General features: G+C 39.1%; 1 protein-coding gene across 4 annotated transcripts in view; it reads left to right on the top strand.

The window, feature by feature from the left end:
• Positions 1-20,987, top strand: part of ECD (ecdysoneless cell cycle regulator) — a 43,008-nt gene extending 22,021 nt beyond the window's left edge. For all 4 annotated transcript variants that reach the window (XM_066349131.1, XM_066349133.1, XM_066349132.1 and 1 more), the window contains exons 7-14: positions 1,121-1,249; positions 3,671-3,799; positions 5,449-5,534; positions 13,683-13,786; positions 13,897-14,077; positions 15,675-15,742; positions 17,496-17,710; positions 20,700-20,987. In XM_066349131.1, coding sequence (XP_066205228.1) covers positions 1,121-1,249; positions 3,671-3,799; positions 5,449-5,534; positions 13,683-13,786; positions 13,897-14,077; positions 15,675-15,742; positions 17,496-17,710; positions 20,700-20,927 — 1,140 coding nt within the window. In that variant the 3' untranslated portion in view covers positions 20,928-20,987. The remainder of the gene's footprint in view (positions 1-1,120; positions 1,250-3,670; positions 3,800-5,448; positions 5,535-13,682; positions 13,787-13,896; positions 14,078-15,674; positions 15,743-17,495; positions 17,711-20,699) is intronic.
• The last annotated feature ends 1,857 nt before the right edge of the window (positions 20,988-22,844 follow it).

Here is a 22,844-nt window from a genome sequence, read left to right as displayed (position 1 = left end):
CACACAGAGGCCTCTGACTCTGCCCCTCTGTGGGATAACACGGGCGCCCACTCCCGGGGCGCTTGGAGGAAACTCTTGCCCACTCTCCGTGCACGCAGACCCGGATATCAGACCGGCCGCCTCACCGTCTGAGTGAAACCCCCGCCCGCACGGAAAAGTTCCAGTGTTGGAATTGGCTCTTGCTCCCTCCCCGTGCACGGCTTTTTCAGGGTGCTGGGGCGGCCCGGAGATTCCGCCTTTGGCCCACACAAAGGTCCCTGACTTTGCCCCTCTGTGGGATAACACGGGCGCCCACTCCTGAGGCACTCGGAGGAATCTCTTGCCCACTATCTGCGCACGCCGACCAGGAGATCGGGGAAAATGGCTGCCCCACTTGTCTTTCTTTGTCTGGGTTTGGTGTGAGTGCTAGCTTGTATTGCCTGGGTTGCCACAGGCACAGTTTTTCCTCGGCTTGGATCTCCGTGCCACAGCCTGGTTCGGCCGTTTGTGCCGCGGCCTGGATCTATTCACCCCCTTTGCCCGCCTTAGTTTCTATACTCTCAGTTCCCAGTGAAAGCAGCCCTATTTAGGTTAGTGAGGAAGGCGGAGCATTTCTTACTCCCTATTTCCTTCGGGGTTTGATTATATATTTAGCCAATTTTTCGCTCGACCATACCTTTGGGTGTATTGTGGAACATCTGGAGGCTCCAAGGACAGGTTTTTCTGTTTCTGGTTGAAGATCTTATTGAGTTTTGGGGGAGATTTATCGGTATCGCTTCCTACCACGCCATTACTCTGACGTCATCTCTCTGTTTTTTTCTTAATGTAAAACATTTGATTTCTTTGAGAGAATTAGGAATTGCTTTTTTCTTCCACTCATCAAAAGTGCCATATTATGGAATTAATGATAAGAATTCCAGTAGTGATAACTAAAGAGTAGACAGTGAAGATAAATTTTATAGTATGTGAATTATATCTCAATAAAGCTGTTACTAAGAATTATTGACAATGAATAGGTTGGGTCTTTGCATTTCATATGAATATGAAGTTTGTAAACAGAGTTATTGTTATTAACTATGATATGAAATTCAAATTGTTAATTTCAAGAAAAGACTCTTATCTTTTGTGCCCCAATGTTCAGGTCACCTTTACTAAGTGTCTGTATGCACAGTTGATGCAACAAAGGTTTATGCCAGACCGGCGGAGTGGATACAGATTGCCTCCTCCCTCACATCCCCAGTACCGAGCCCATGAACTGGGCATGAAGTTGGTAAGTTGAACAGAAAATTTTATTTTCTTCATACACACACACACACACACACACACACACACACACACACCTCATATATTATATATGTACATATATAAGGTCTACTGGAAAGTTCTGTCCGTTTTTGAAATAAAACAAAATACAAATTTTTCTTACCGTCAATAAACTTTATTAAATAATATAATTGCCATTATTATTAATGATTTCTTGCTAGCATGAGGGCAATTTGTATATCCCATTTTTGAAAATGTTTTATCTTTTTTTTTTTTAAAGATTTTATTTATTCATTTTAGAGAAGGGGAGAGAGAGAGGAAGGGGAGGAGCAGGAAGCATCAACTCCCATATGTGCCTTGACTGGGCAAGCCCAGGTTTTAAACCGATGACCTCAGCATTCCAGGTCAACACTTTATCCACTGCGCCACCATAAGTCAGGCTGTTTTATCTTCTGATGCAAAAAATTGAACCAGTGCTTGTTTGATATCTTCTTCATTTTTGAATTTTTTGCCCTTCAAAAAATTTTGTAAGGACAAAAACAAGTGATAGTCGGAGGGTGCTTAGTCCGGGAAATATGGTGGATGCGACAGACATGCTTCTGTAGCATTTCTTCCTTGTTGAAATTCGTAAAAATTACAGTGGTGTAAATGAACTTTATCAGTAGCCATGGGTACACTATCGCTTCACACATAAGACTAACGTGAATCAACTTTGTTTTAGCTAATTTGCTACATTAGTATGTATACATTAAGTGATAAAAATAGAGAGGCACACATGCGCCAAATAAACATGCTTACGTGTCGAAACTTGTGATAGAAATGGACAGAACTTTCTGGTAGACTTTATATATACATATATATAATAATATATATGCTCTTAAGAAAATAATGCTGCAGCATATAAAGTCTAGAAATATACCATATTTCTGTGAAAATATAGTAAAATGTGATATTCAAATAAGAAGGAGAGATGGATTATTCAGTAAATGATAGTAGAACATCTGTGAAGCCATCTGAATATTAAAGTTGATTCCCTCACACCTATCCAAAAAAAAAATTATAGTTGGGCCAAATATTTAAAAGAAAAAATTGAAACCATAAAATTTGAAAGAAAACGCAGGAGAAATTTTTGATAATCTGAGTAGTAAAGGTCTTTCTTTCTAAGCATGCCTTGAAACCAGAAACTAGAAAAGATAAGTTTTTTAAATAAATTTGATTATGTAAAAATTAAAAATTTCTGTGTGGGAATAAAAACCCCATAAATAAAAATTTAAAAAGTAAACATTCAGAAAGCATTGTATTTTCAACTTAAATGGCAAAGCTGATTTCTCTAACATACAGAGTTCCTCCAAGTTATTATGAATAATATACTAATCAATAGAAAATGTTCAGAAACATACAAAGATAGTTCAGAGGAAAGGAAATGCAACTGATTTTTAATCTTAAACATATGAAGTATGTTGACCCTTGCTCATATAGTAAAAGTACAATTTAAAGCTACAAAATAGTATTTTCACCATTTGGTTGGCAAGTATCAGAAAGATTGATAATATATATTAGATTGGTGAAAATATATATATAGAGAAGGAGATAGTACTATCAAACATTGTTGATGTGAATATAAATTGTTTCAGCATCTGCACTTCTGGAGATTTGTCCTGCACATATTTTACATGTACACAAAGATAGACGAGGATACTTATGACAGCGTTGTTTGTAGTAGTAAAAGAGTGAAAACTACCTAAATGTCTGTTAGGGAAATAGATAAATCATGGTCCGTCTATGAAGTGAGATGGGTGAATTTATGCATGCTCATGTGATGTGATCTCCAAGGCATGTGAGTAAATGAAAAAGCAAGGTTGAGGGCAGTAAGTATGTGTCAAGGGCGGTGTGGGGGGATGTGTGTGCCCAGACACACACTGTCAGCTTGAGTGCACAGATCACTTCTGAAGTGATGCATAGGGAACTGATGACAGTGGTTTCCTCCAGCATGATCAGGAAAGCTCCCTGTTTGAATTATTTTGCCATCTGCATTTATATTTTTTAATGGAAGGACTCTTAAAATGAAGTGATTTTTCTCACTGTACTATGTCTGAGACCATACTCAATTCATTTCCAGTTTCTGTTAGACAAGAAGCCTGTAAGCCATTTTGAAGCAAACAAGAAATGTTTAAAATCTAGTTTAATAATCAGCAAGGAAAAAGTCTATGAAGAGAACAAGAATCCTTATTTTGTATATTTGCTTTCCCTTTATCATTTTTAGTAATCTGCAGAGATGAAAAAACTTGGAAGTAAAGTCAGATTTTTTATAAAATGTAAAAAGTGTTGTAAATATCCACATGTCCACGTGTCAAGTCACCTAATTCTTGAGTGTGGCTAAATGGGAAGAAGGTAACCTAATAATAAAAAAACTCTCTATTCCATCTAGGCTCACGGATTTGAAATTCTGTGTTCTAGAAGTAGCCCACATTCTTCTGACTCCAAGAAATCCCCTGTGACTACCTCACCACTCTGGGCTGGCTTTCTTGACAGTCTGAAAAAGAATGATTACTTTAAGGTAGGACTTGCAATACATTTTTAAAAAAAGATTTTACTTATTGATTTTACAGAGAGAGGCGGGGGTGGAGAACAAGAAGTAGTTGCTTCACTCTAGCTGTTTATTGGTTGCTTTTGCCTTGACAGGGCAAGCCCAGGGTTTCAAACTGGCAGCCTCAGCGCTCCAGGCCAACACTATCCACTGCACCACCACAGGCCATTTAAAAATGTAAAAATATAAATACATTTTAAAAATTGTACAATGCAGGGAAAAATCAATCCAGCGATTTTAGGTTCTATAGTACATATTTAATGTGGAGCATAATTATAGGAGCTAGAATTTAAAAGAACCATTCTAGTTTAGTGGTAATGAAGGGGGGATGTCTATGAACTGTTTCCAGTATTAGAAAAATTAAAGTGATAAAAATTAATATTTGTATCAGATGACTGTCACAAATACATAAAGCAAACATGAAGACACCAAATAGCAAAATTAGCAAAGACGGATTTAAAAATTATAAAAAGACAACTAGTAATTTCTCTTGAAATAATCTCACAGTAATAATGATATGTATATGAACACAATAATAAATACCTTTTCATGTATGTAAAAAAGGATGTGAATGGTATTCAGTGTGGTTGAGAATTTAGTGAAATTAATACTCCTATACATTTCTGATAACATTGTAAATTGATAGAACCTTAACTGCAAATAATTTAGTAGTGTGTCCCAATAGCTAAAGGAAGATTCAGTCTTGGAACCTTCACTTTGAACAGTCTATTTTAAGGAAACATCCAAGAAATGAAAAAGTCAATAAGAATGTGGTGATTATGTGCCTGACCGGTGGTGGCACAGTGGCTAGAGCGTCGACCTGAAATGCTGAGGTTCCTGGTTCAAAACTCCGAGGTCACCAGCTTGAGCGTGGGCTTGTTGGCTCAAGTGGGCTCGCTGGATTGAGCAAGGGGTCGCTGGCTCAGCTTGAGTGTCCCTTCCCCTACTTCTCTCCCCCTCCGTCGTCAAGGCATGAATGAGAAGCAAGCAATGAACAACCAAAGTGAAGCAAAGTGAGAGTTGATGCTTCTCACTCTCTGTTCCCCCTCCCTTCCTGTTTCTCTCTCTCAAAATCAAACTAAAAAAAGAATATTATGATTATAAAGACTGTGTAACAATATGGCATAATACTTATATTACAGTATATTTTTTAATGAGCATAAAATATTAAGTATGAGTGCTACTATAAACATGCATGTGGAAAACAAATGATAGTTAAGGTGAGATTTGGGGGGTTCTATTTGTACTTAGTTTTATAGATTAATTACTGGTTAATCAATTACTTAATAACTGATTAAATAATAGAAAATGGTAGAAATATTCTGAATTGAAATGAGGCCCTTACTGGAAAATTAAGGATTTTGAATTGGAAAAGGATTAGGAATTAGGAACCACTACATGTAACTTAGTACCCATATTTGAAGAAACCAGAGCCCAAACAGGTACTTTAATGACAAAATAGGGTCTAGGAGTCAGGACTCATGATTCCTGAACAAAATATCATGCACTGCCTCCCAGAAAGTTCTGGTAAGCAGGTGATTTTATTTAATTTTTTAAAGCAGGTCATTTAAATGACACCATGTAAATAATGTTCTGATAGTCCATTATTATTTTTTTAGGGACTGATAGAAGGTTCTGCACAGTACCAAGAAAGACTAGAAATTGCAAAGAACTATTTTCAACTCTCAGTAAACTGTCCAGAAAGGTGAGTTTATCACTACTTAATCATGGCAGCAGAGGAGTAACTTGCCAGAATTAAGGAGTTACTTAAGGATTGTGGCAGAAGGTGGAGTTTACATATCTGAACAGTTAATGGCAAGAGTCATGATCACTGAAGGGGCTGGGTCGGTGGAGAGGAGGTGTTGTGCAGATGGTCTCTGGCACTGGTTGCTGTCATCATCATCATCATCACATAATGGCTAACATTATTGAGTACTCAATTTCCCCTTGCAACCCTATGAAATAAATACAATTGTTATTATTCCGTTTATAGCTGAGGAGAAGCTGAGGCAAAGAGAGATTAAGTAGCCAAAGGTCACAGAGCTAATAAGTGACAGACCAAGGATTCAAACTCAGGCAATCTGGTATTGAGCCATGTGCTTAATTCATACACAGGAGATCTGAGCTGTGTTTAGCTATTTGGGTCCATCTAACACAGGATGAAGCAGGCATACAGCTTCCAAATCAAAACTTATTCTAACCTGCCATATGTTTCCTGGGGTAAGGAAGACATGAATATATCGTTGAAAGGAAATGGCACTCCTTTAAAATTTAATGAAGTTGAGTTTCAGTTCTGGTAATAGTGGAGTAACATCAGACTGATTCCCTTTCAATTCCAATTATAAACCCTGGAAAGAATATAAAAGACAATTATTTGAAGATACTGGAGAACAACAAAAGCAGACCAAAATTGGAGGGAATAGTAACCTTGAAAGAAGAAAATGACAATTGTTGAGGCCCACGTTTATCTGCCTTATCCCTATAAGGCACTTCGTAATCAGTGTGGCACAAGGAAACTGCTCAAGCAGAAAGTCTTTTTGGGCTGAGGAATCAAAGGTCAGAATCTGAATAGTGGAAAAATATGTTTGCAGAATTGAATTTGAGATACTTAAAGCTATTAAATAACAGGAAAGAAATAGCTGTATGTATGCTATGGTTTGATAGGTCTCAGGTTGCCTGTTTTTTGCTTTGTTGTGGGCTTTTTTTTAGGTCACACTGATTTTGTTTGGAATACCAGGCATTTTGTCAACATTTCAAACACCAAGTATCACATATATTTGTGTAATACAGTGTTCTTTATTTTTTTATTTTACTTATTTATTCATTTGAGAGAGGGGAAGGAAAGGGGTGGGATAGAGGAGCAGGAAGCATCAACTCCCATATGTGCCTTGACCAGGCAAGCCCAGGGTTTTGAACTGGCGACCTCAGTGCTCCAGGTCAACGCTCTATCCACTGTACCACCACAGCTCAGGCCTAATACAGTGTTCTTTGAAGACTGCATAAAGCAAAGTTGATGTTGAGAGAATTCTAATCTCAGTTGTCTGTGAGAAGCTAATGATTTGACAGTAGTCTTCTGTAAGTGTTTAAGGACACCTTTGTCTCATTCCAATCAGTTTATGGCAGTAATTGGTGGAAAAGAGGATGCCTTCTTAGAGTATCATTTAAGGAAACGTGGGAGATAGAATCAGGGGAGTAAAGGAGGTAGCTCTCAAAGGTAGAGGGCTCTCCCCAGACTGTTGCCCCCTCTAGGAGGCCATTGTTCTGTTGAGTACTGTTACCTTGTAGTCTCAGATTCAAGAGAAGTTAAGAAACTAGATTTATGCAGGAGAGTTAAGGTTCCTCACACAAAATAAGATAGATTGGTGGTTGGATAGTTCTTTATAAATGATGAATCTGGGTGTTATAAAAGTAATATTTATTCATTATCACAAATATAGAAAAATGTAAGGAAAATTTATACCACAGAGTCAACCACTGTTATAATTTTGATATACTGCCTTCTAGAATTTTCCCCCATATTCCATTAATTTTGTTAAAAATTTTATATTGTATAGAAATTTAGTGGCCTGTACATAGTTTTTACTCATTATGAACTTGTATTTTCCCATAACATTAAAAAGTCTTTATAGGCACAATTTTAAATAGCTATACAACATCTCAGCAAATGAATATATCATTAATTTACTCAACATTTTTATTATTGGCAAAAAAATTGAAAATAGCCTAAATGTCTAAAATTTTAGTTATGTTGCAGGAGAGACCTTCATTCCCTAAACCAGGATAATTGCTAAACAGTTTAAAGCCAAACTCACATCTTCCTCCAGATCTATTCTTTTTTTTTTTTTTTTTTTTTTTTTTTTTTTTACAGAGACAGAGAGAGTCAGAGAAAGGGATAGATAAGGACAGACAGACAGGAACAGAGAGATGAGAAGCATCAATCATCAGTTTTTCATTGCGACACCTTAGTTGTTCATTGATTGCTTTCTCATATGTGCCTTGACCATAGGGCTACAGCAGACCGAGTAACCCCTTGCTCAAGCCAGTGACCTTGGGTCCAAGCTGGTGAAGGCTGGCGACCTCAGGGTCTCGAACCTGGGTCCTCCTCATACCAGTCCGACACTCTATCCACTGTGCCACCACCTGGTCAGGCCAGACCTATTCTTGAATTTCCAATTTTTTAAACATATGAATTAATATCACTAATTACCACTGTCTTTTAATAGTGTCACATCCTCCTTATCACCCAGACCTTCTGGCTGTCCTTGGAAGATATTCCTCAGATCCTGTTAATTATCTCGTGTCTCCCTTTCCTCTTTCTTACTGCCCAGCTACTATAATTATACATCTTGTATAACTAATATATCTTGAACTATGGCGATACCTACTTGGTTCTCAACTTCTAGTGACTCTTCTCTTCCAGTTCAGCTAGAGCCAGGAGAGTCTGTTTGAAATAAATCTTTAATTATGTCACTGCCCTCTCCTAAAAATTACTTGAGATAGTGATAGTGAAAAATTACAATCTAAGTGACCATCAATAGTAGATACAGTATGTAAGTCACAATGTATTTATTTATTTTTAGAGAGAGACAGACAGACAGACAGAAAAGGAGAGAGATGAGAAGCATCAACTTGTAGTTACATCACTTTAGTTGTTCCTTGATTGCTTCTCATACATGCCTTGACCAGGGGGCTCAAGCCGAACCACTGACCCTTTGCTCCAACCAGTGACTTTGGGCTTCAAGCCAGCGACCATAGGATCATGTTGATGACCCCATGCTCAAGCCGGACGAGCCCGCACTCAAACTGGCAACCTCGGGGTTTTGAACCTGGGTCCTCAGCATCCCAGGTTGATGCTCTATCCATTACACCACCACCAGTCAGGCAAATTGCAATGTATTTATATGATGGGCTAATCTTTATTAATTATCTAGAGATTTGCTAAATATACATAAATCTAATCCAGGATTGTACAATCTCGGTACTGTTTACATTTTGGACCAGATAATTCTTTGTTGTGAGGAACTCTCCTGTGCATTGTAGGGTATTTAGCAGCATCCCTGGCCTCTACTCAGTAAATGCCAGTAGGATTTCCTCCACCCGCAGATCTGACAACCAAAAGTGTCACCACACATTGCCAAGTGTCCCCTAAGGGACAAAACTGTCCCTAGTTGAGAACCACATATATATTCATTTATTCAACAAATAAATTTGAGGATCTCCTATGTGCCAGGCCCTATTCCAAACACTGGGGATCCAGGTGAACCCAAAGTTTCCCTGCCCTTACAGAGCTCACATATTAGTGTGGGGAAAACAATAAACCACTGTGTGGTACGACCTGGTGGTAAGTGCTGTGAAGAAACTGCTGTGTTTGGGGCAGGGGAGAGGCTGCTGCTTAGGTAGATTGCTTAAGGAGGCCTTTCCAATGAGAAGAGACCTACATGAAGTGAGGGAAGAAGACATATAGGTGTTTGTGGAAATAACATTCCAAGTAAAGAAAACAAATAGCAAATACAACATAGAAACATACACACACATACACACATACACAAAATGATACTTGTTAGGGCAGTTATATCTGAGCAGCAGGAGAATGGATTAGAACTGGTAGTGCTGCTCATCATGGAAACATTAGCTTTATGGGTTTTTTTCCAAGATTTTATTTATTGATTTTAGAGAGAGGAGAGAGAGAGAAGGGGGTGGGGTGCGGAAGGAACAAGGAACATCAACTCGTAGTACTGTAGTAGTAGTTTCTTCTCGTATGTACCTTGAATGGGGTTTGAACCAGCAACCTGAGCATTCCAGGTTGATGCTTTATCCACTGTGCCATCACATATCAGGCTTATCTATAATGGTTTTTTTTTTTTTTTTTTTTTACAGGGACAGAGAGAGAGTCAGAGAGAGGGATAGATAGAGACAAACAGGAACAGAGAGAGATGAGACAGTTTTTCATTGCAACACCTTAGTTGTTCATTGATTGCTTTCTCATATGTGCCTTGACCACGGGCCTTCAACAGACTGAGTAACCCCTTGCTCGAGCCAGCGACCTTGGGTCCAAGCTGGTGAGCTTTTTTGTTGTTGTTCAAGCCAGATGAGCCCGTGCCCAAGTTGGCAACCTCGGGGTCTCAAACCTGGGTCCTTCCGCATCCCAGTCCGACGCTCTATCCACTGTGCCACCGCCTGGTCAGGCTATAATGTTTTTTTAAAGTACATATACATGTTACTAGTTTAATTTTTTATGTTACCCTCTTTCCTCATGTATAAGACACATATTTTTTCAAAAAATGTTGGGTCTAAAAACTGGGTGCGTCTTATACAGTGGTTGTAGTTTTTTACTTGCATTTCCTGCTTTTCTGCACTTGTTTTTGCACTCTTTGAAGACTGATTTGTCATCAGACACAGATGAGGACAAGCTAATGGATGGAAGTTTTGACAGTGATGAGGAGTTGTATGAATTTTATGATGAATAAAACTTGAGTTCAATAACTTTATGTAATCCATTTTTTTTTTCAAATATCAGGCCCCAAAATTAAGGTGCATCTTATACATGGGAGCATCTTATACATGGGGAAATATGGTAAATGTATAAATGCATATTACAATTCTGTGTCATAGAAATCTGGACATTTGTTGAATTATCTTTTGGAGTAGTTTTTATTGTTTAAATCTCTTAGAACTAAAATTAAGAGTAGCCAAGTTTGCTTAATCTCTTTACCTTTTTCACCTAGCCCTGCAACTTTGCTTCCGTCTGACAGCTGTCAGCCTGCTCTCTGTATCTGAGTCTGTCTCTATTTTCCTTGTTAGTTTATTTTGTTCACTAGATTCCACATATGAGTAAAATCATATGGTACTTGTCTTTCTTTAACTGCTTTATTTCACTAATGCTTTCCAGGTCCATCCATGCTGTTGCAAAGGGCAAGATTTCCTTCTTTTTTTATGGCCAATTAGTATTCCACTGTGTAAATGAACCACAGCTTTTTCATCCACTCATCTACTGATGGGCACTTGGGTTATATCCAGATCTTGGTTGTTGTAAATAATGCTGCAACAAGATAGAGGTGCATATATTCTTTTTAATTAGTGTTTTGGGTTTCTTTGGTTATAAAGAAGTGGAATCACTGGGTGATAAGGCAGTTCCATTTTTAATTTTTTGAGGTAACTCCAGACTGCTTTCCACAGTAGCTGTACCACTGCATTCCCACCAGCAGTGCACACGTGTTCCCTGCCCTCCACATCTTCTCCAACACTGTTGTTTGCTGATTTAGTGAGGATAGCCATTCTAACAGGTGTGAGGTAATAACTCATTGCGGTTTTTGCATTTCTCTGATGATTAGTGATGTTGAACATCTTTTCATATGTCTGTTGGCTATTTGTATGTCCTCTTTGGAGAAGTCTATTCAGCTCCTTTGCCATTTATTTAAAAAAAATTTTTAAGATCTTATTTATCCATTTTCTAGAGAGGAGAGAGAGAGAAAGGAGAGAGAAGGTGGGAGGAGCAAGAACAATCAACTCCCATATGTGCCCTGAACTTGCCCAGTGTTTCAAACTGGCAACCTCAGTGTTCCAGGCTGATGCTTTATGCACTGTGCCACCACAGGCCAGGCACCTTTGCCCGTTTTTAATTTTTTTTTTAAATTTTTATTTATTTTTTACAGAGACAGAGAGTGAGCCAGAGAGAGCGATAGAGAGGGACAGACAGACAGGAATGGAGAGAGATGAGAAGCATCAATCATCAGTCCCTCACCGTGCGCTGTAACACCTTAGTTGTTCATTGATTGCTTTCTCATATGTGCCTTGACTGCGGGCCTCAGCAGACCGAGTAACCCCCCCGCTCGAGCCAGCGACCTTGGGTCCAAGCTGGTGGGCCTTTGCTCAAACCAGATGAGCCCGCGCTCAAGCCAGCGACCTCAGGGTCTCGAACCTGGGTCCTCCGCATCCCATTCCGACTCTCTATCCACTGCGCCGACACCTGGCCAGGCCACCTTTGCCCGTTTTTAAATGTTTTTTTTTTCTTTTTGATGTTGAGTTTTATAAGTTCTTTATAAACTTTCACTATTAACCTTTCTCATTGGTGTATCATTAGTGAATATGTTTTCCTGTTTAGTGGGTTGTCTTTTTATTACATTGATGTTTTCCTTTGCTGTGCAAAAACTTTTTAGTGTGAGGTAGTCCCATTCGTTTATTCTTTTTGTTTCCCTTACCCAAGGCAAGATATCAGAAAATATATTGCTACTAAAAATGTCTGAGATTTTGCTGCCTATGTTTTTTTCTATGACTTTGATGGTTTCAAGTCTAATATGTAAGTTTTGTTTTGTTTTTTAAGTGAGAGGCGAGGAAGCAGGGAGGCAGAGAGACAGACTCCTGCATGTGCCCCTATCAGGATCCACCAGGCAAGCCTGCTAGGTGGCGATGCTCTGCCCATCTGGGGCCGCTGCTCCTTTGCTTCAAACAGAGCTATTTCAGTGCCTGAGGTGAGGCCATGGAGCCATCCTCAGCACTGGGGGCCAAATTGCTCAAACCATTGAGCCCTGGCTGCGGGAGGAGAAGAGAGAGACAGAGAGGAAGGAGAGGGGGAGGGGTAGAGAAGCAGATGGTCGCTTCTCCTGTGTGCCCTGACTAGGAATCAGACCCAGGACTTCCACATGCCAGGCTGATGCTCTACCACTGAGCCAACCGGCCAGGGCACATTTAAGTCTTTAATCCATTTTTAATTTATTCTTGTATATGGTATAAGGAGGTGGTCTGGTTTCATTTTTTTTGCATGTATTTGTCCAATCTCCCCAACACCATTTGTTAAATAGACTGTCTTTACCTCATTGTGGTTTTGCCTCCTTTGTCAAATTTAATTGACCATAAAGATGTAGGTTTATTTCTGGGCTCCCTATGCTCTTCCATTGACCTATATGTCTGTTTTTATGCCGGTACCATGCTGTTTTGATTACAATGGTCTTGTAATATAGTTTGATATCAGGTAGCATGATTGCTCCAACTTCGTTCTTCCTCAAGATTGCTGTGGCCATTCGGGTTCTTTTGTGGTTCCATACAAATTTTTGGAATATTTGTTCTAGTTCTATGAAATACACCATTGGTATCTTGATAGGAATTGTGTTGAATCTATAGGTTGCTTTGGGTAATATGGACATGTTATTGATATTAATTCTTTTATCCATGAACATGGTATATGTTTCCACTTATTTGTATCTTCAATTTATTTCTTCAGTGTCTTATAATTTTCCTAATACAGGTCTTTTACATCCTTGGATAAATTTATTCCTAAGTTGTTTTAAAAATGTAATTGAAAATGGTATTGTTTTCTTAGTTTCCCTTTCTGACAGTTCATTATTGGTATATAAAAATGGAACTGATTTCTAGATATTTATTTTGAATCCTGCTACTTTACCAAATTCACTTATCAGTTCTAGTAGTATTTTGGTGGAATCTTTAGGGTTCTCTACAGTATCCTGTCATCTGCAAATAATGACAGTTATACTTCTTCCTTTATACCCTGCTCATTTTTTAATTGGGTTGTTTGGTTTTTCTGCTTTTGAGTTGTATGAGTTCTGTATATATTTTGGATGTTAACCCCTTATCGGTACATGGTTTGCAAATATTTTCTCCTATATAGTAGGTTGCATTTTCATTTTGTTGGTGGTTTTCTTTCTGTACAAAGCAGTTTTTCTTTGTGCTTTTTTATATTCTAGAGTTCCTGGTAAATTTTACTTGAGAAAAAAGTGTCTGTATACTAAAACAAATATTTTAAAAGCAAATTAGACTAATTAGATAATTCCTTTCAACTTTAAAATATTATTGCAATTTTTATTCTGAGTGCTCTTATAAAAATGTCTCTTTTTTATAGCTCTCTTGCCATAAGCCCAGGTGAAGAAATCTTAACCTTATTACAAACATTACCATTTGATATTGAAGAGCTTAAGAAAGAAGCTAATCTCCCCCCAGAAGATGGTAAGTGATAAACCAGGATAAAGCAGATGGGTTAGAAAAAATTTAAATATTCCACTAAATCTCATGGGGTCCTTCCCCAAGAGTGCCATTCTTGCTTTCTCCTTTTTCAGATGACCAGTGGTTAGATCTCTCACCAGATCAGTTGGACCAGCTACTGCAGGAAGCTGCTGGTAAAAAAGAACCAGAGCCCATTTCCAAGGAGGAGGAGAACTACAACTTAACTCAAGTCTCAAAGAGCATGAAAGCTTTCATATCCAAAGTCTCATCCCACAAAGGAGCAGAGCTACCTCGGTAATTTGTGTATCTAAATAGTTCTAACTGAGCTATTGAAGTCAACCATCATTGCCAGTTCTACACTTTTTTTTACGTAAATGATTTGTACTGCTTTGTGTTCCTGTTTTGCTACCGAGTACCATGATAACTTATCTGGAGTCAGATTTCTAGTAACCTGCAATCCTTGAGATAAGCTAGAAAGACCACTCAACAGATCTAAAAGCCACGATCACAGTGGACAAGTGGATTAAAAAGCAGTGGTACATATACACAATGGAATACTACACAGCCATGAGAAAGAAGGAAATCTTACCTTTTGTGACAACATGGATGGACCTGGAAATTATTATGCTAAGTGAAATAAGCCAGGCAGAGAAAGACAAATATCATATGACCTCACTTATATGTGGAATCTAATGAACAGAGTGAACTGAGGAACAGAATAGAGGCAGAGGCGGGGTTATAGGAAAGCTGTCAGAAGGAAAGGAGATGAGGGGATGGGATCAGAGAAGGTGAAGGGATTAGTGAACTTATATACCATATATATATATTGTACATAACAGATACAGATAACAGGACAGCAAATCCCAACAGGAAAGGGGGAGGGAGTTAGGGGGAGGGGAGATGGGCAAAAGTCGGATAATGGGGGACAAGGGGATGGGGGTGAGGGAGTTATATTGAGTGGGACAGTTGAATCCATGTTAACACAATAAATTAAAATTAATAAATAAATAAAATAAAAGCCACTATCTCAGAGCTGTTCAGGGTGACATGAACTGTATTATTTTGACTTTTACTGAGAACCTTATGGGCTCTTAACATCAAGCTCTCAGCAAGCTCCAACTTCTGATCTCCCATATTGGAAGCTTCAGACTCAAAAGAGTGGGATAGAAGGGGCCATGACAGGAAGAAATAATAGAAGTGGGAAGTTACATTTGGCAAGTCATGGGAAAAAGGTAATGGAATTGTTACCTGCACAGCAAATACATTTATTAGTGTTTATGCTCTGGAGCTCGTGAGATGATTAAAATTTATGTTCAGAATTCTTTCTTTAAGAAAGCAGGGATAAGGGAAGGTTTATTCTTAAATTTTTAAAGTTTGTTTCTTAAAGAGATATAACATTTTTTTGCTGTTAGATTTATCTTGTACGAGGTGAAGGGTGGGTAGATCCTTAAATGAACTTATGTTAAATGTGTATAAACGAAGTGCAATTTTGGCCTGCCCTATGGGGTGGCGCAGTTGATAAAGCGTGGACCTGGAATGCTAAGCTCACCGATTCGAAACCGTAGGCTTGCCTGGTCAAGGCACGTATGGGAGTTGATGCTTCCAGCTCCACCCCCCTTCTCTTTCCCTCACTCTCCTCTAAAATGAATAAAGTCTTAAGAAATTTTGAAGACATTGAAGAGAGAAATTTTTTTTTTAAAGTGCAATTTTTACTTTTATCAGTGTTTCCCATTTTTGTTGCCCTGAAAGAGCAAAAATGTAAACTACAGTTTTCCTTGTTGCGCCCCTGGTTATATGTCCAGTAGTGTTCCTAAGAATGGCAGCACTTTAGAAGAAGTGTCAAAGAGTTATTTATGTTCAGTATAAATTTTTTTTTCTTTTAATCTTGTAGAGAACCTTCTGAAGCTCCAATCACTTTTGACGCAGATTCTTTTCTTAATTATTTTGATAAGATTTTAGGTAAGTTACAGTGTGATGTCTATTTTCATTTTGAAACTAAGTCATATGGGTAGGACAGTAGAACACTGAATCTCAGAAGACAAAACAATGCTTTCTCTTCATACTTTTGAGATGCTGGCAACCATGAATTCCTGTTGTCTTGAATATTTTGCAGAATGCTCACCTCAGCATGTGATGTAGTAACTGTTCACTAAATAGTTGTTGAATGAGTAAATGCTCTATGTTTACTTGGCTCCCATATTACATTAATTATTCTTTATTATACCCACTGTACTTACACAATAAATATAAGATTAATGACCCAATTAAATAAATTAACAAAGGATATAAAATGTCATAGCTTTGAAGAAGAAATGTAGTAATAAGTATTTGAAAATAGAGTTAATTGTTGCCCTGGCTGGTTAGCTCTATCGGTGAGAGCGTTATCCTGAAACGGTAAGGTTGCATCTTTGATCACCAGTCAGGGCACATACGGGAAGCAGCTGATGGCTGCAGAACAAATGGCTGCTTCTCTCCCTCTCTCTCTCTCTCCGTCTTTCCTTTCCTCTCTCTGGTCTAAAATCAATCAATGAATAAAAAAAAATTTTTTTTTTAAGTTAACCATTTCCAGTAAGCAAGTAAAAACACAGTAAAAATAAGAACTTATTTTTTACCCATTATATTGGCAAAATTTTAAAAGATGCATGATAACCAGTTTTCTCAAGGGTTAGAGAAATAAGCACTGTTCAGACTATGGGGGTAGAGGTATAAGTCGTCTTTTCTCAGTTTTTGGTCCCCTAGAATATTTAAAACCTTTGACCTAGCAATTTCACTTCCAGAAATCTTCCCTGTGAAAAAGCTGTATGTGTTTTAGATGGCAACTGCAGCATTGTAGCAGCCACAAAATTAGAATATACTAAATGTCTATCAAGAGGGAAATGTTTAAATAAATCATAGTATGCTTGATCCTTGACCAACATGGGATTGAACTGTGTGGGTCCACTCACACATAAATACTATAAATGTATTTTCTCTTCTTTATGATTATCTTAATAACATTTTCTTTTCCCTTTAGCTTACTTTATTGTAATAATACAGTACATAATAAATGTAACATACGAAATATGTGTTAATAATAAACTGTTTATGTTATTAAGAAGGCTTCTGATCCACAGTAGGCTATTAGTAAAGTTTTGGGGGAGTCAAAAGTTATATACATTGTTCAAGGGTCAACTGTATATCTGTATTATGAAATACTTAATAAAAAGAGGTTCAATTGTATCTTTGACAGAGAAGGACCTCCAAGACATAATTAAGTGGAAAAGCAAACTATAGTTCCGTATGTATATTTGTGGGGGAAAATATAACTATATGTTTTTATATATGTACAGAACTGCATAGATAAAGGTCTGGATACCCACCAAACTGTTGAAAGATGGCTAACTCTGGGAAGAGAGTGAAATGTGAGACAGTAATTCTGTATGGCTTGAATGTTTATATCAAAATATATTCATTCATTACATAGTTTTTAAAGTTTTTAAGTAAGAAACTAATTAATTGAAATCATATTAAAATAAAAAGCTGAATGTTTCATTTCAGCCTGTATACTCTTCTACAGATATCTACCACCAGTACCATTTTCTGGAAGTGATTTTTGTGAAGGAGTTTGCTATGTACAGTGATTCTTTTCTGCAAATAATAGTCTAAGTCTTTTGAGAGGTGTAATCACTCAAAAAACATTTTACCAAGTGGCTCTTTCTTTGTTGGGATGTAGGGCCAAGGCCCGATGAATCAGACTCCGATGACCTGGGTGAGGAAGACTTTGAATGTTTAGATAGCGATGACGACCTGGATTTTGAAACACAGGAACCTGGAGAAGAAGCATCTATAAAAGGAACGCTTAATGATCTCAAGTCATACATGTCCCAGATGGACCGGGAGCTGGCACACACCAGCATCGGTAAAAGTTTTACCACCCAGAAGCAAGTGGTATGTGTTTGTTTAACTTCTTATCCTTTATAAGTCTATTACAAAGGATAGCTAAAACCATATTTTATCTGAGTGGGTTTTCTTTGGTTTGTGATAATTTTTTGTGATATATTTGATTTTTTTACTTGAAATAAATAAGAATACTCATTTTTCCTAACTGGTAAGATAAAAGATTATTAACTTTATTTTTCTAAACATAAACTTAATTATATTACTTCATGTTATCTATCAGGATGTAAAATGAAGTCGTGTGATGTGTTAAAATTAGTATGTGATTGTATACTACTACATAGGCCTTAAATTGATTTTTTTAAAGGAGAAATGACCTTAAATAGCCAATTATTTTTTAGTTCTTAATAGTGTTTGATTTGTATGTTTCCCTCATTTAGAGCCAAATTTAGAATTCATCTTCCCCTCATGTTTTAATCATACTACCACTGTGTAACCCTAGACGGGGTGCACATAGGGAAACAATGTACTGTGGAGTCTTACAGATTAGGGTTTGAAATCCATTTGTGCCATCCACTGCGACTGTGATTATTAACTAATAATCTTCATGGCATAGAATTAACATGAGAACCAAATGACACACAGTAAAACTCATAATGGGCTCTTAATTAATATAGTGCCCTTGCTTTGATCATCTAAACCACATTTAAAACTATAATATATTCACTTCCCTTATTGCCAAAACCCAATAGAAACCATATGTTAGATTCAGCTAAAGAAGTGTTTCTTGGCCTTGGCCGGTTGGCTCAGTGGTAGAGCGTCGGCCTGGCGTGCAGGAGTCCCAGGTTTGATTCCCGACCAGGGCACACAGGAGAGGCACCCATCTGCTTCCCCACCCCTCCCCCTCTCCTTCCTCTCTGTCTCTCTCTTCCCCTCCCGCAGCCAAGGCTCCATTGGGGCAAAGATGGCCCGGGCGCTGGGGATGGCTCCTTGGCCTCTGCCCCAGGCGCTGGAGTGGCTCTGGTCGCGACAGAGTGACGCCCCGGAGGCGCAGAGCATCGCCCCCTGGTGGGCAGAGTGTCGCCCCCTGGTGGGCGTGCCGGGTGGATCCCAGTCAGGCGGTCGGGCGCATGCAGGAGTCTGTCTGACTGTCTCTCCCCGTTTCCAGCTTCAGAAAAATACAAAAAAAAAAAAAAAGAAGTGTTTCTTAAATTTTAATGTGAATATGAGCCACCTAAAGATATTATTAAATATAGATTCTGAGTAAACATGTCTGGGGTAATGCCTGAGATTTAACATTTCTAACAAGCTTCCAGGGGATACACATAGGCTATTTGGTCCATGGACCACTTTGAGTAGCAAAGATACAAAGGTCAATGGATCAAGTTGCATTTTTCAAATTCTTTCCCAACCTGTGAAATCAGAGGCTCAAGTAGCAATTCAGAGCTTGTGGTTCAACCCTCAAAAGCTTCAGGGTTTTTTTTCTCTTTTTTCCAAGTGAGAGGGAGATAGACTCCTGCATATGCACCCGACCCCCCATCTGGTGTGGATGTTCTGTCCATCGGGGGCCATGAAAAAGCATCAGGTTTTTACTTGAAGTTTCTTCATGGTGGTGGAAAAAGAAAAGAAAATCTAGTTTCCTTTAATTAAAAAAATTATTTTTTATTTTTGAGGAGAAATGAGAAGCTTCAGCTTGTAGCTATATCACTTTAGTTGTCCATTGATTGCTTCTCATATGTGCCTTGACTGGGGGTAGGCTCAAGCCGAGCCAGTGACCTTGGGCTCAAGCCAGCGACCATGGGATCGTGTTGATGATCCCACATTCAAGCTGGTGACATCACACTCAAGCCAGATGAGCCCATGCTCAAGCTGGTGTCCTCAGGGTTTCAAAACTGGGACTTCAGCATCCCAGGTTGACGCTCTAATCATTGGTCAACACCATTGGTCAGGCTAGATTTTTTTTTTTTTTTTTTTTTTTCTTTTTCCATTTTTCTGAAGCTGGAAACAGGGAGAGACAGACTCCCGCATGCGCCCGACCGGGATCCACCCGGCACGCCCACCAGGGGCGACGCTCTGCCCACCAGGGGGCGATGCTCTGCCCATCCTGGGCGTCGCCATACTGCGACCAGAGCCACTCTAGCGCCTGAGGCGGAGGCCACAGAGCCATCCCCAGCGCCCGGGCCATCTTTGCTCCAATGGAGCCTCGGCTGCGGGAGGGGAAGAGAGAGACAGAGAGGAAAGCGCGGCGGAGGGGTGGAGAAGCAAATGGGCGCTTCTCCTGTGTGCCCTGGCCAGGAATCGAACCCGGGTCCTCCGCACGCTAGGCCGACGCTCTACCGCTGAGCCAACCGGCCAGGGCCTAGATTTTTTTTTTAAATGTTCATTTTTATGTTTATTTTTTTAAAACGTAGGCACACTATAAATGGACCTCCTTAACTCTGGTTATCTCCCTTGGGCTATTTCAAAATAGAGAAGAAATTATTCAATTTGTAGAAACTTTTCCTAGAAAGAACTGTTATAATCTTTAGAACCAAATTTTAATTTTTTTTTTTTTACAAGGTCAGAGAGAGAGTCAGAGAGAGGGATAGACAGGGACAGACAGACAGGAACAGAGAGATGAGAAGCATCAATCATCAGTTTTTCATTGCGACACCTTAGTTGTTCATTGATTGCTTCCTCATATGTGCCTTGTCCGCAGGCCTTCAGCAGATTGAGTAATCCCTTGCTCGAGCCAGCGACCTTGGGTCCAAGCTGGTGAGCTTTGCTCAAACCAGATGAGCCTGCGCTCAAGCTGGCAACCTTGGGGTCTCGAACCTGGGTCTTCCGCATCCCAGACCAATGCTCTATCCACTGCACCACCGCCTAGTCAGGCCCAAATTTTAATATGTATGTTAAATTAGAAAGTTATTAGGCTTCATTTTAACTATCAAGAAGGACAATTTGAACCTCAATTTTATGTTGTTGCTTAGTTAACTCTGTTGTAACTATCATCAACCTAATCGCATATTGTCCCATGATTTTCTTTTGCTCTATGAATAAGGAATCTCTATCCCAGACTACCAGTAACAATTCAGATGAGGAAGATTCTGGTGCAGGAGGATCTGCTGTGGTACCAGTGGATGTAGACCTGAACCTGGTTTCAAATATATTGGAATCATATAGTTCCCAAGCTGGACTGGCAGGGCCTGCTTCCAACCTCCTACAAAGCATGGGAGTGCAGCTTCCTGACAACACTGATCTCAGACCCACGAGTAAGCCAATAGGTTAACCAGCAAACCTAGCCTGTCTTCTTTTCTTCTTAAATAAATGTTGAATCTGAGTGTGCTCATTCCTAGTTTGGAGTAAAAGTGTTTCTTCGTTACAAGTTTCAGATTGACTTCTTAAATGTCGTCCCCTCTGCAAGGGCCTTTGTGATCTCCAGGGGTGCACATCTGCTGCATAGTCAGGAGAAGAGAATGAAGCCCCCGAGATTTACATATCCCATGTATAGAACATTGTTTATTTTTATTGAGGATGAAGGGTTGGGTAGAGAAAAGAAGGTAGCCAAAAACAAGGAATGAACGAGTTGTTTTTAATCCAGTTGCCAGGAATAACCTTGAGCCAAGCTCCCTTTGGTGACAGATACATTTATTTTAATGTTTTACGTTTTTGTTGTATTCTACTTCATAGACCCAGAGGTTTCTTTTTATCCTTAGCACCTTCACAGTTAATTGCCACATACATATTCTCCAGCCAAGTGAGCCCTGTACTGAAGTTTCTTTTATTGATCTGTCATGTTCAGTGTCCCGTGTCCTCTTTTGCCTCAGCTTTTAGGTATCCTTGGAGTTTTCAAAAGCAAAACTCTCTCAAAAAAAAAAAAAAAATTGAAGACTAGATAAAGGAGATGTGGCACATATACACCATGGTATACTATTCAACCATAAGAAATGATGACATTGGATCACTTACAACAAAATGGTGGGATCCTGGTAACACTATACGGAGTGAAATAAGTAAATCAGAAAAAAATAAGAACTGCAGGATTCCATACCTTGGTGGGACATAAAAACGAGACTAAGAGACATGGACAAGAGTGTGGTGGTTACGGGGGGGGGGGGGGGGGAGGGAGAGGGGGGGCGGGGTAGGGGGTACAAAGAAAAGTAGATAGAAGGTGACGGAGGACAATCTGACTTTGGGTGATGGGTATGCAACAGAATTGAATGACAAGATAACCTGGACATGTTTTCTTTGAATATATGTACCCTGATTTATTGATGTCACATTAAAATAAAAATTTATAAAAAAAAAAGCAAAGCTCTCTTCCCACTCACCACTGTTCAATGTCGCAGCTTCTATTAGCCACTCTCATCTCTTCTTTTCCAAAACAACACATTAATCCAAAAGCAAACAGTTACTCCAGGGTAAATTTGAAAAACACCGCACACTCCCCTCTCTATCCTGTATTTTCAGACTGGGGATGTGTACACATGTGCTCACCAAACACACCCACATAGAGATAGAAAAGATTGGGAGACACTAATACACATGGACCCTGAACTGTTTTCTTCTAACTGCAACATATGAGGAAATCTCAGGACCTCTGGAGTGCTTTTCCCTTCTGCATGCTGGGTTCATCTCAGGTCAGGGCAGGCTGCCAATCTCACAGGACAACCAAGTCCCGTCGCGTTTTCTCCCTCAGCATTTCCTGACGAAGGCACTTTGGTTTCCCAAAGCAATGAGGGTTTGCTGGTACTAGTGAAAGCAATGACCTTTCAGTTTCAAAAGGCAAGTCAGTGCTTCAACTTCCCAGTTCTAGAATCTCTTTTGCTTAGTCCTGTGGAATTTTGATGTATGCATAATCTTAAGGCACTTATGTATTCAATCACAGGTTAGTGCCTAAAATCATGTGAGGATGTGACATTTTCCTCAGCTACTCATTCCTCTTCAGACTGGCCCCCAGTGGCATTCCTTCTGCACATGGCTTCAGTGTCCCACAGGCTTGGAACCTGACCTTGAACATTTGTCACACTAACAAAGATCCCCCCCCTCCAAATTCTTACTTTCTGTAATTTCCTCACTTCCTAAGACAGGAAAATACATCTGAATAAAGATGTGGAAATTTATTTTACTTCCTTCAGATAAATTCTTTTTCTCACGACAAAGTATAAAAGGGTGTGTATGAATGGTTAGAAATCCCAAATTTAGT

Source organism: Saccopteryx leptura, chromosome 9, assembly GCF_036850995.1.
Source record: "Saccopteryx leptura isolate mSacLep1 chromosome 9, mSacLep1_pri_phased_curated, whole genome shotgun sequence".
In the NCBI taxonomy this organism is placed as follows: Eukaryota; Metazoa; Chordata; class Mammalia; order Chiroptera; family Emballonuridae; genus Saccopteryx; species Saccopteryx leptura.
The sequence above is the reverse complement of the archived record's forward strand: the minus strand, read 5'-3'. Positions and strand labels throughout refer to the sequence as shown.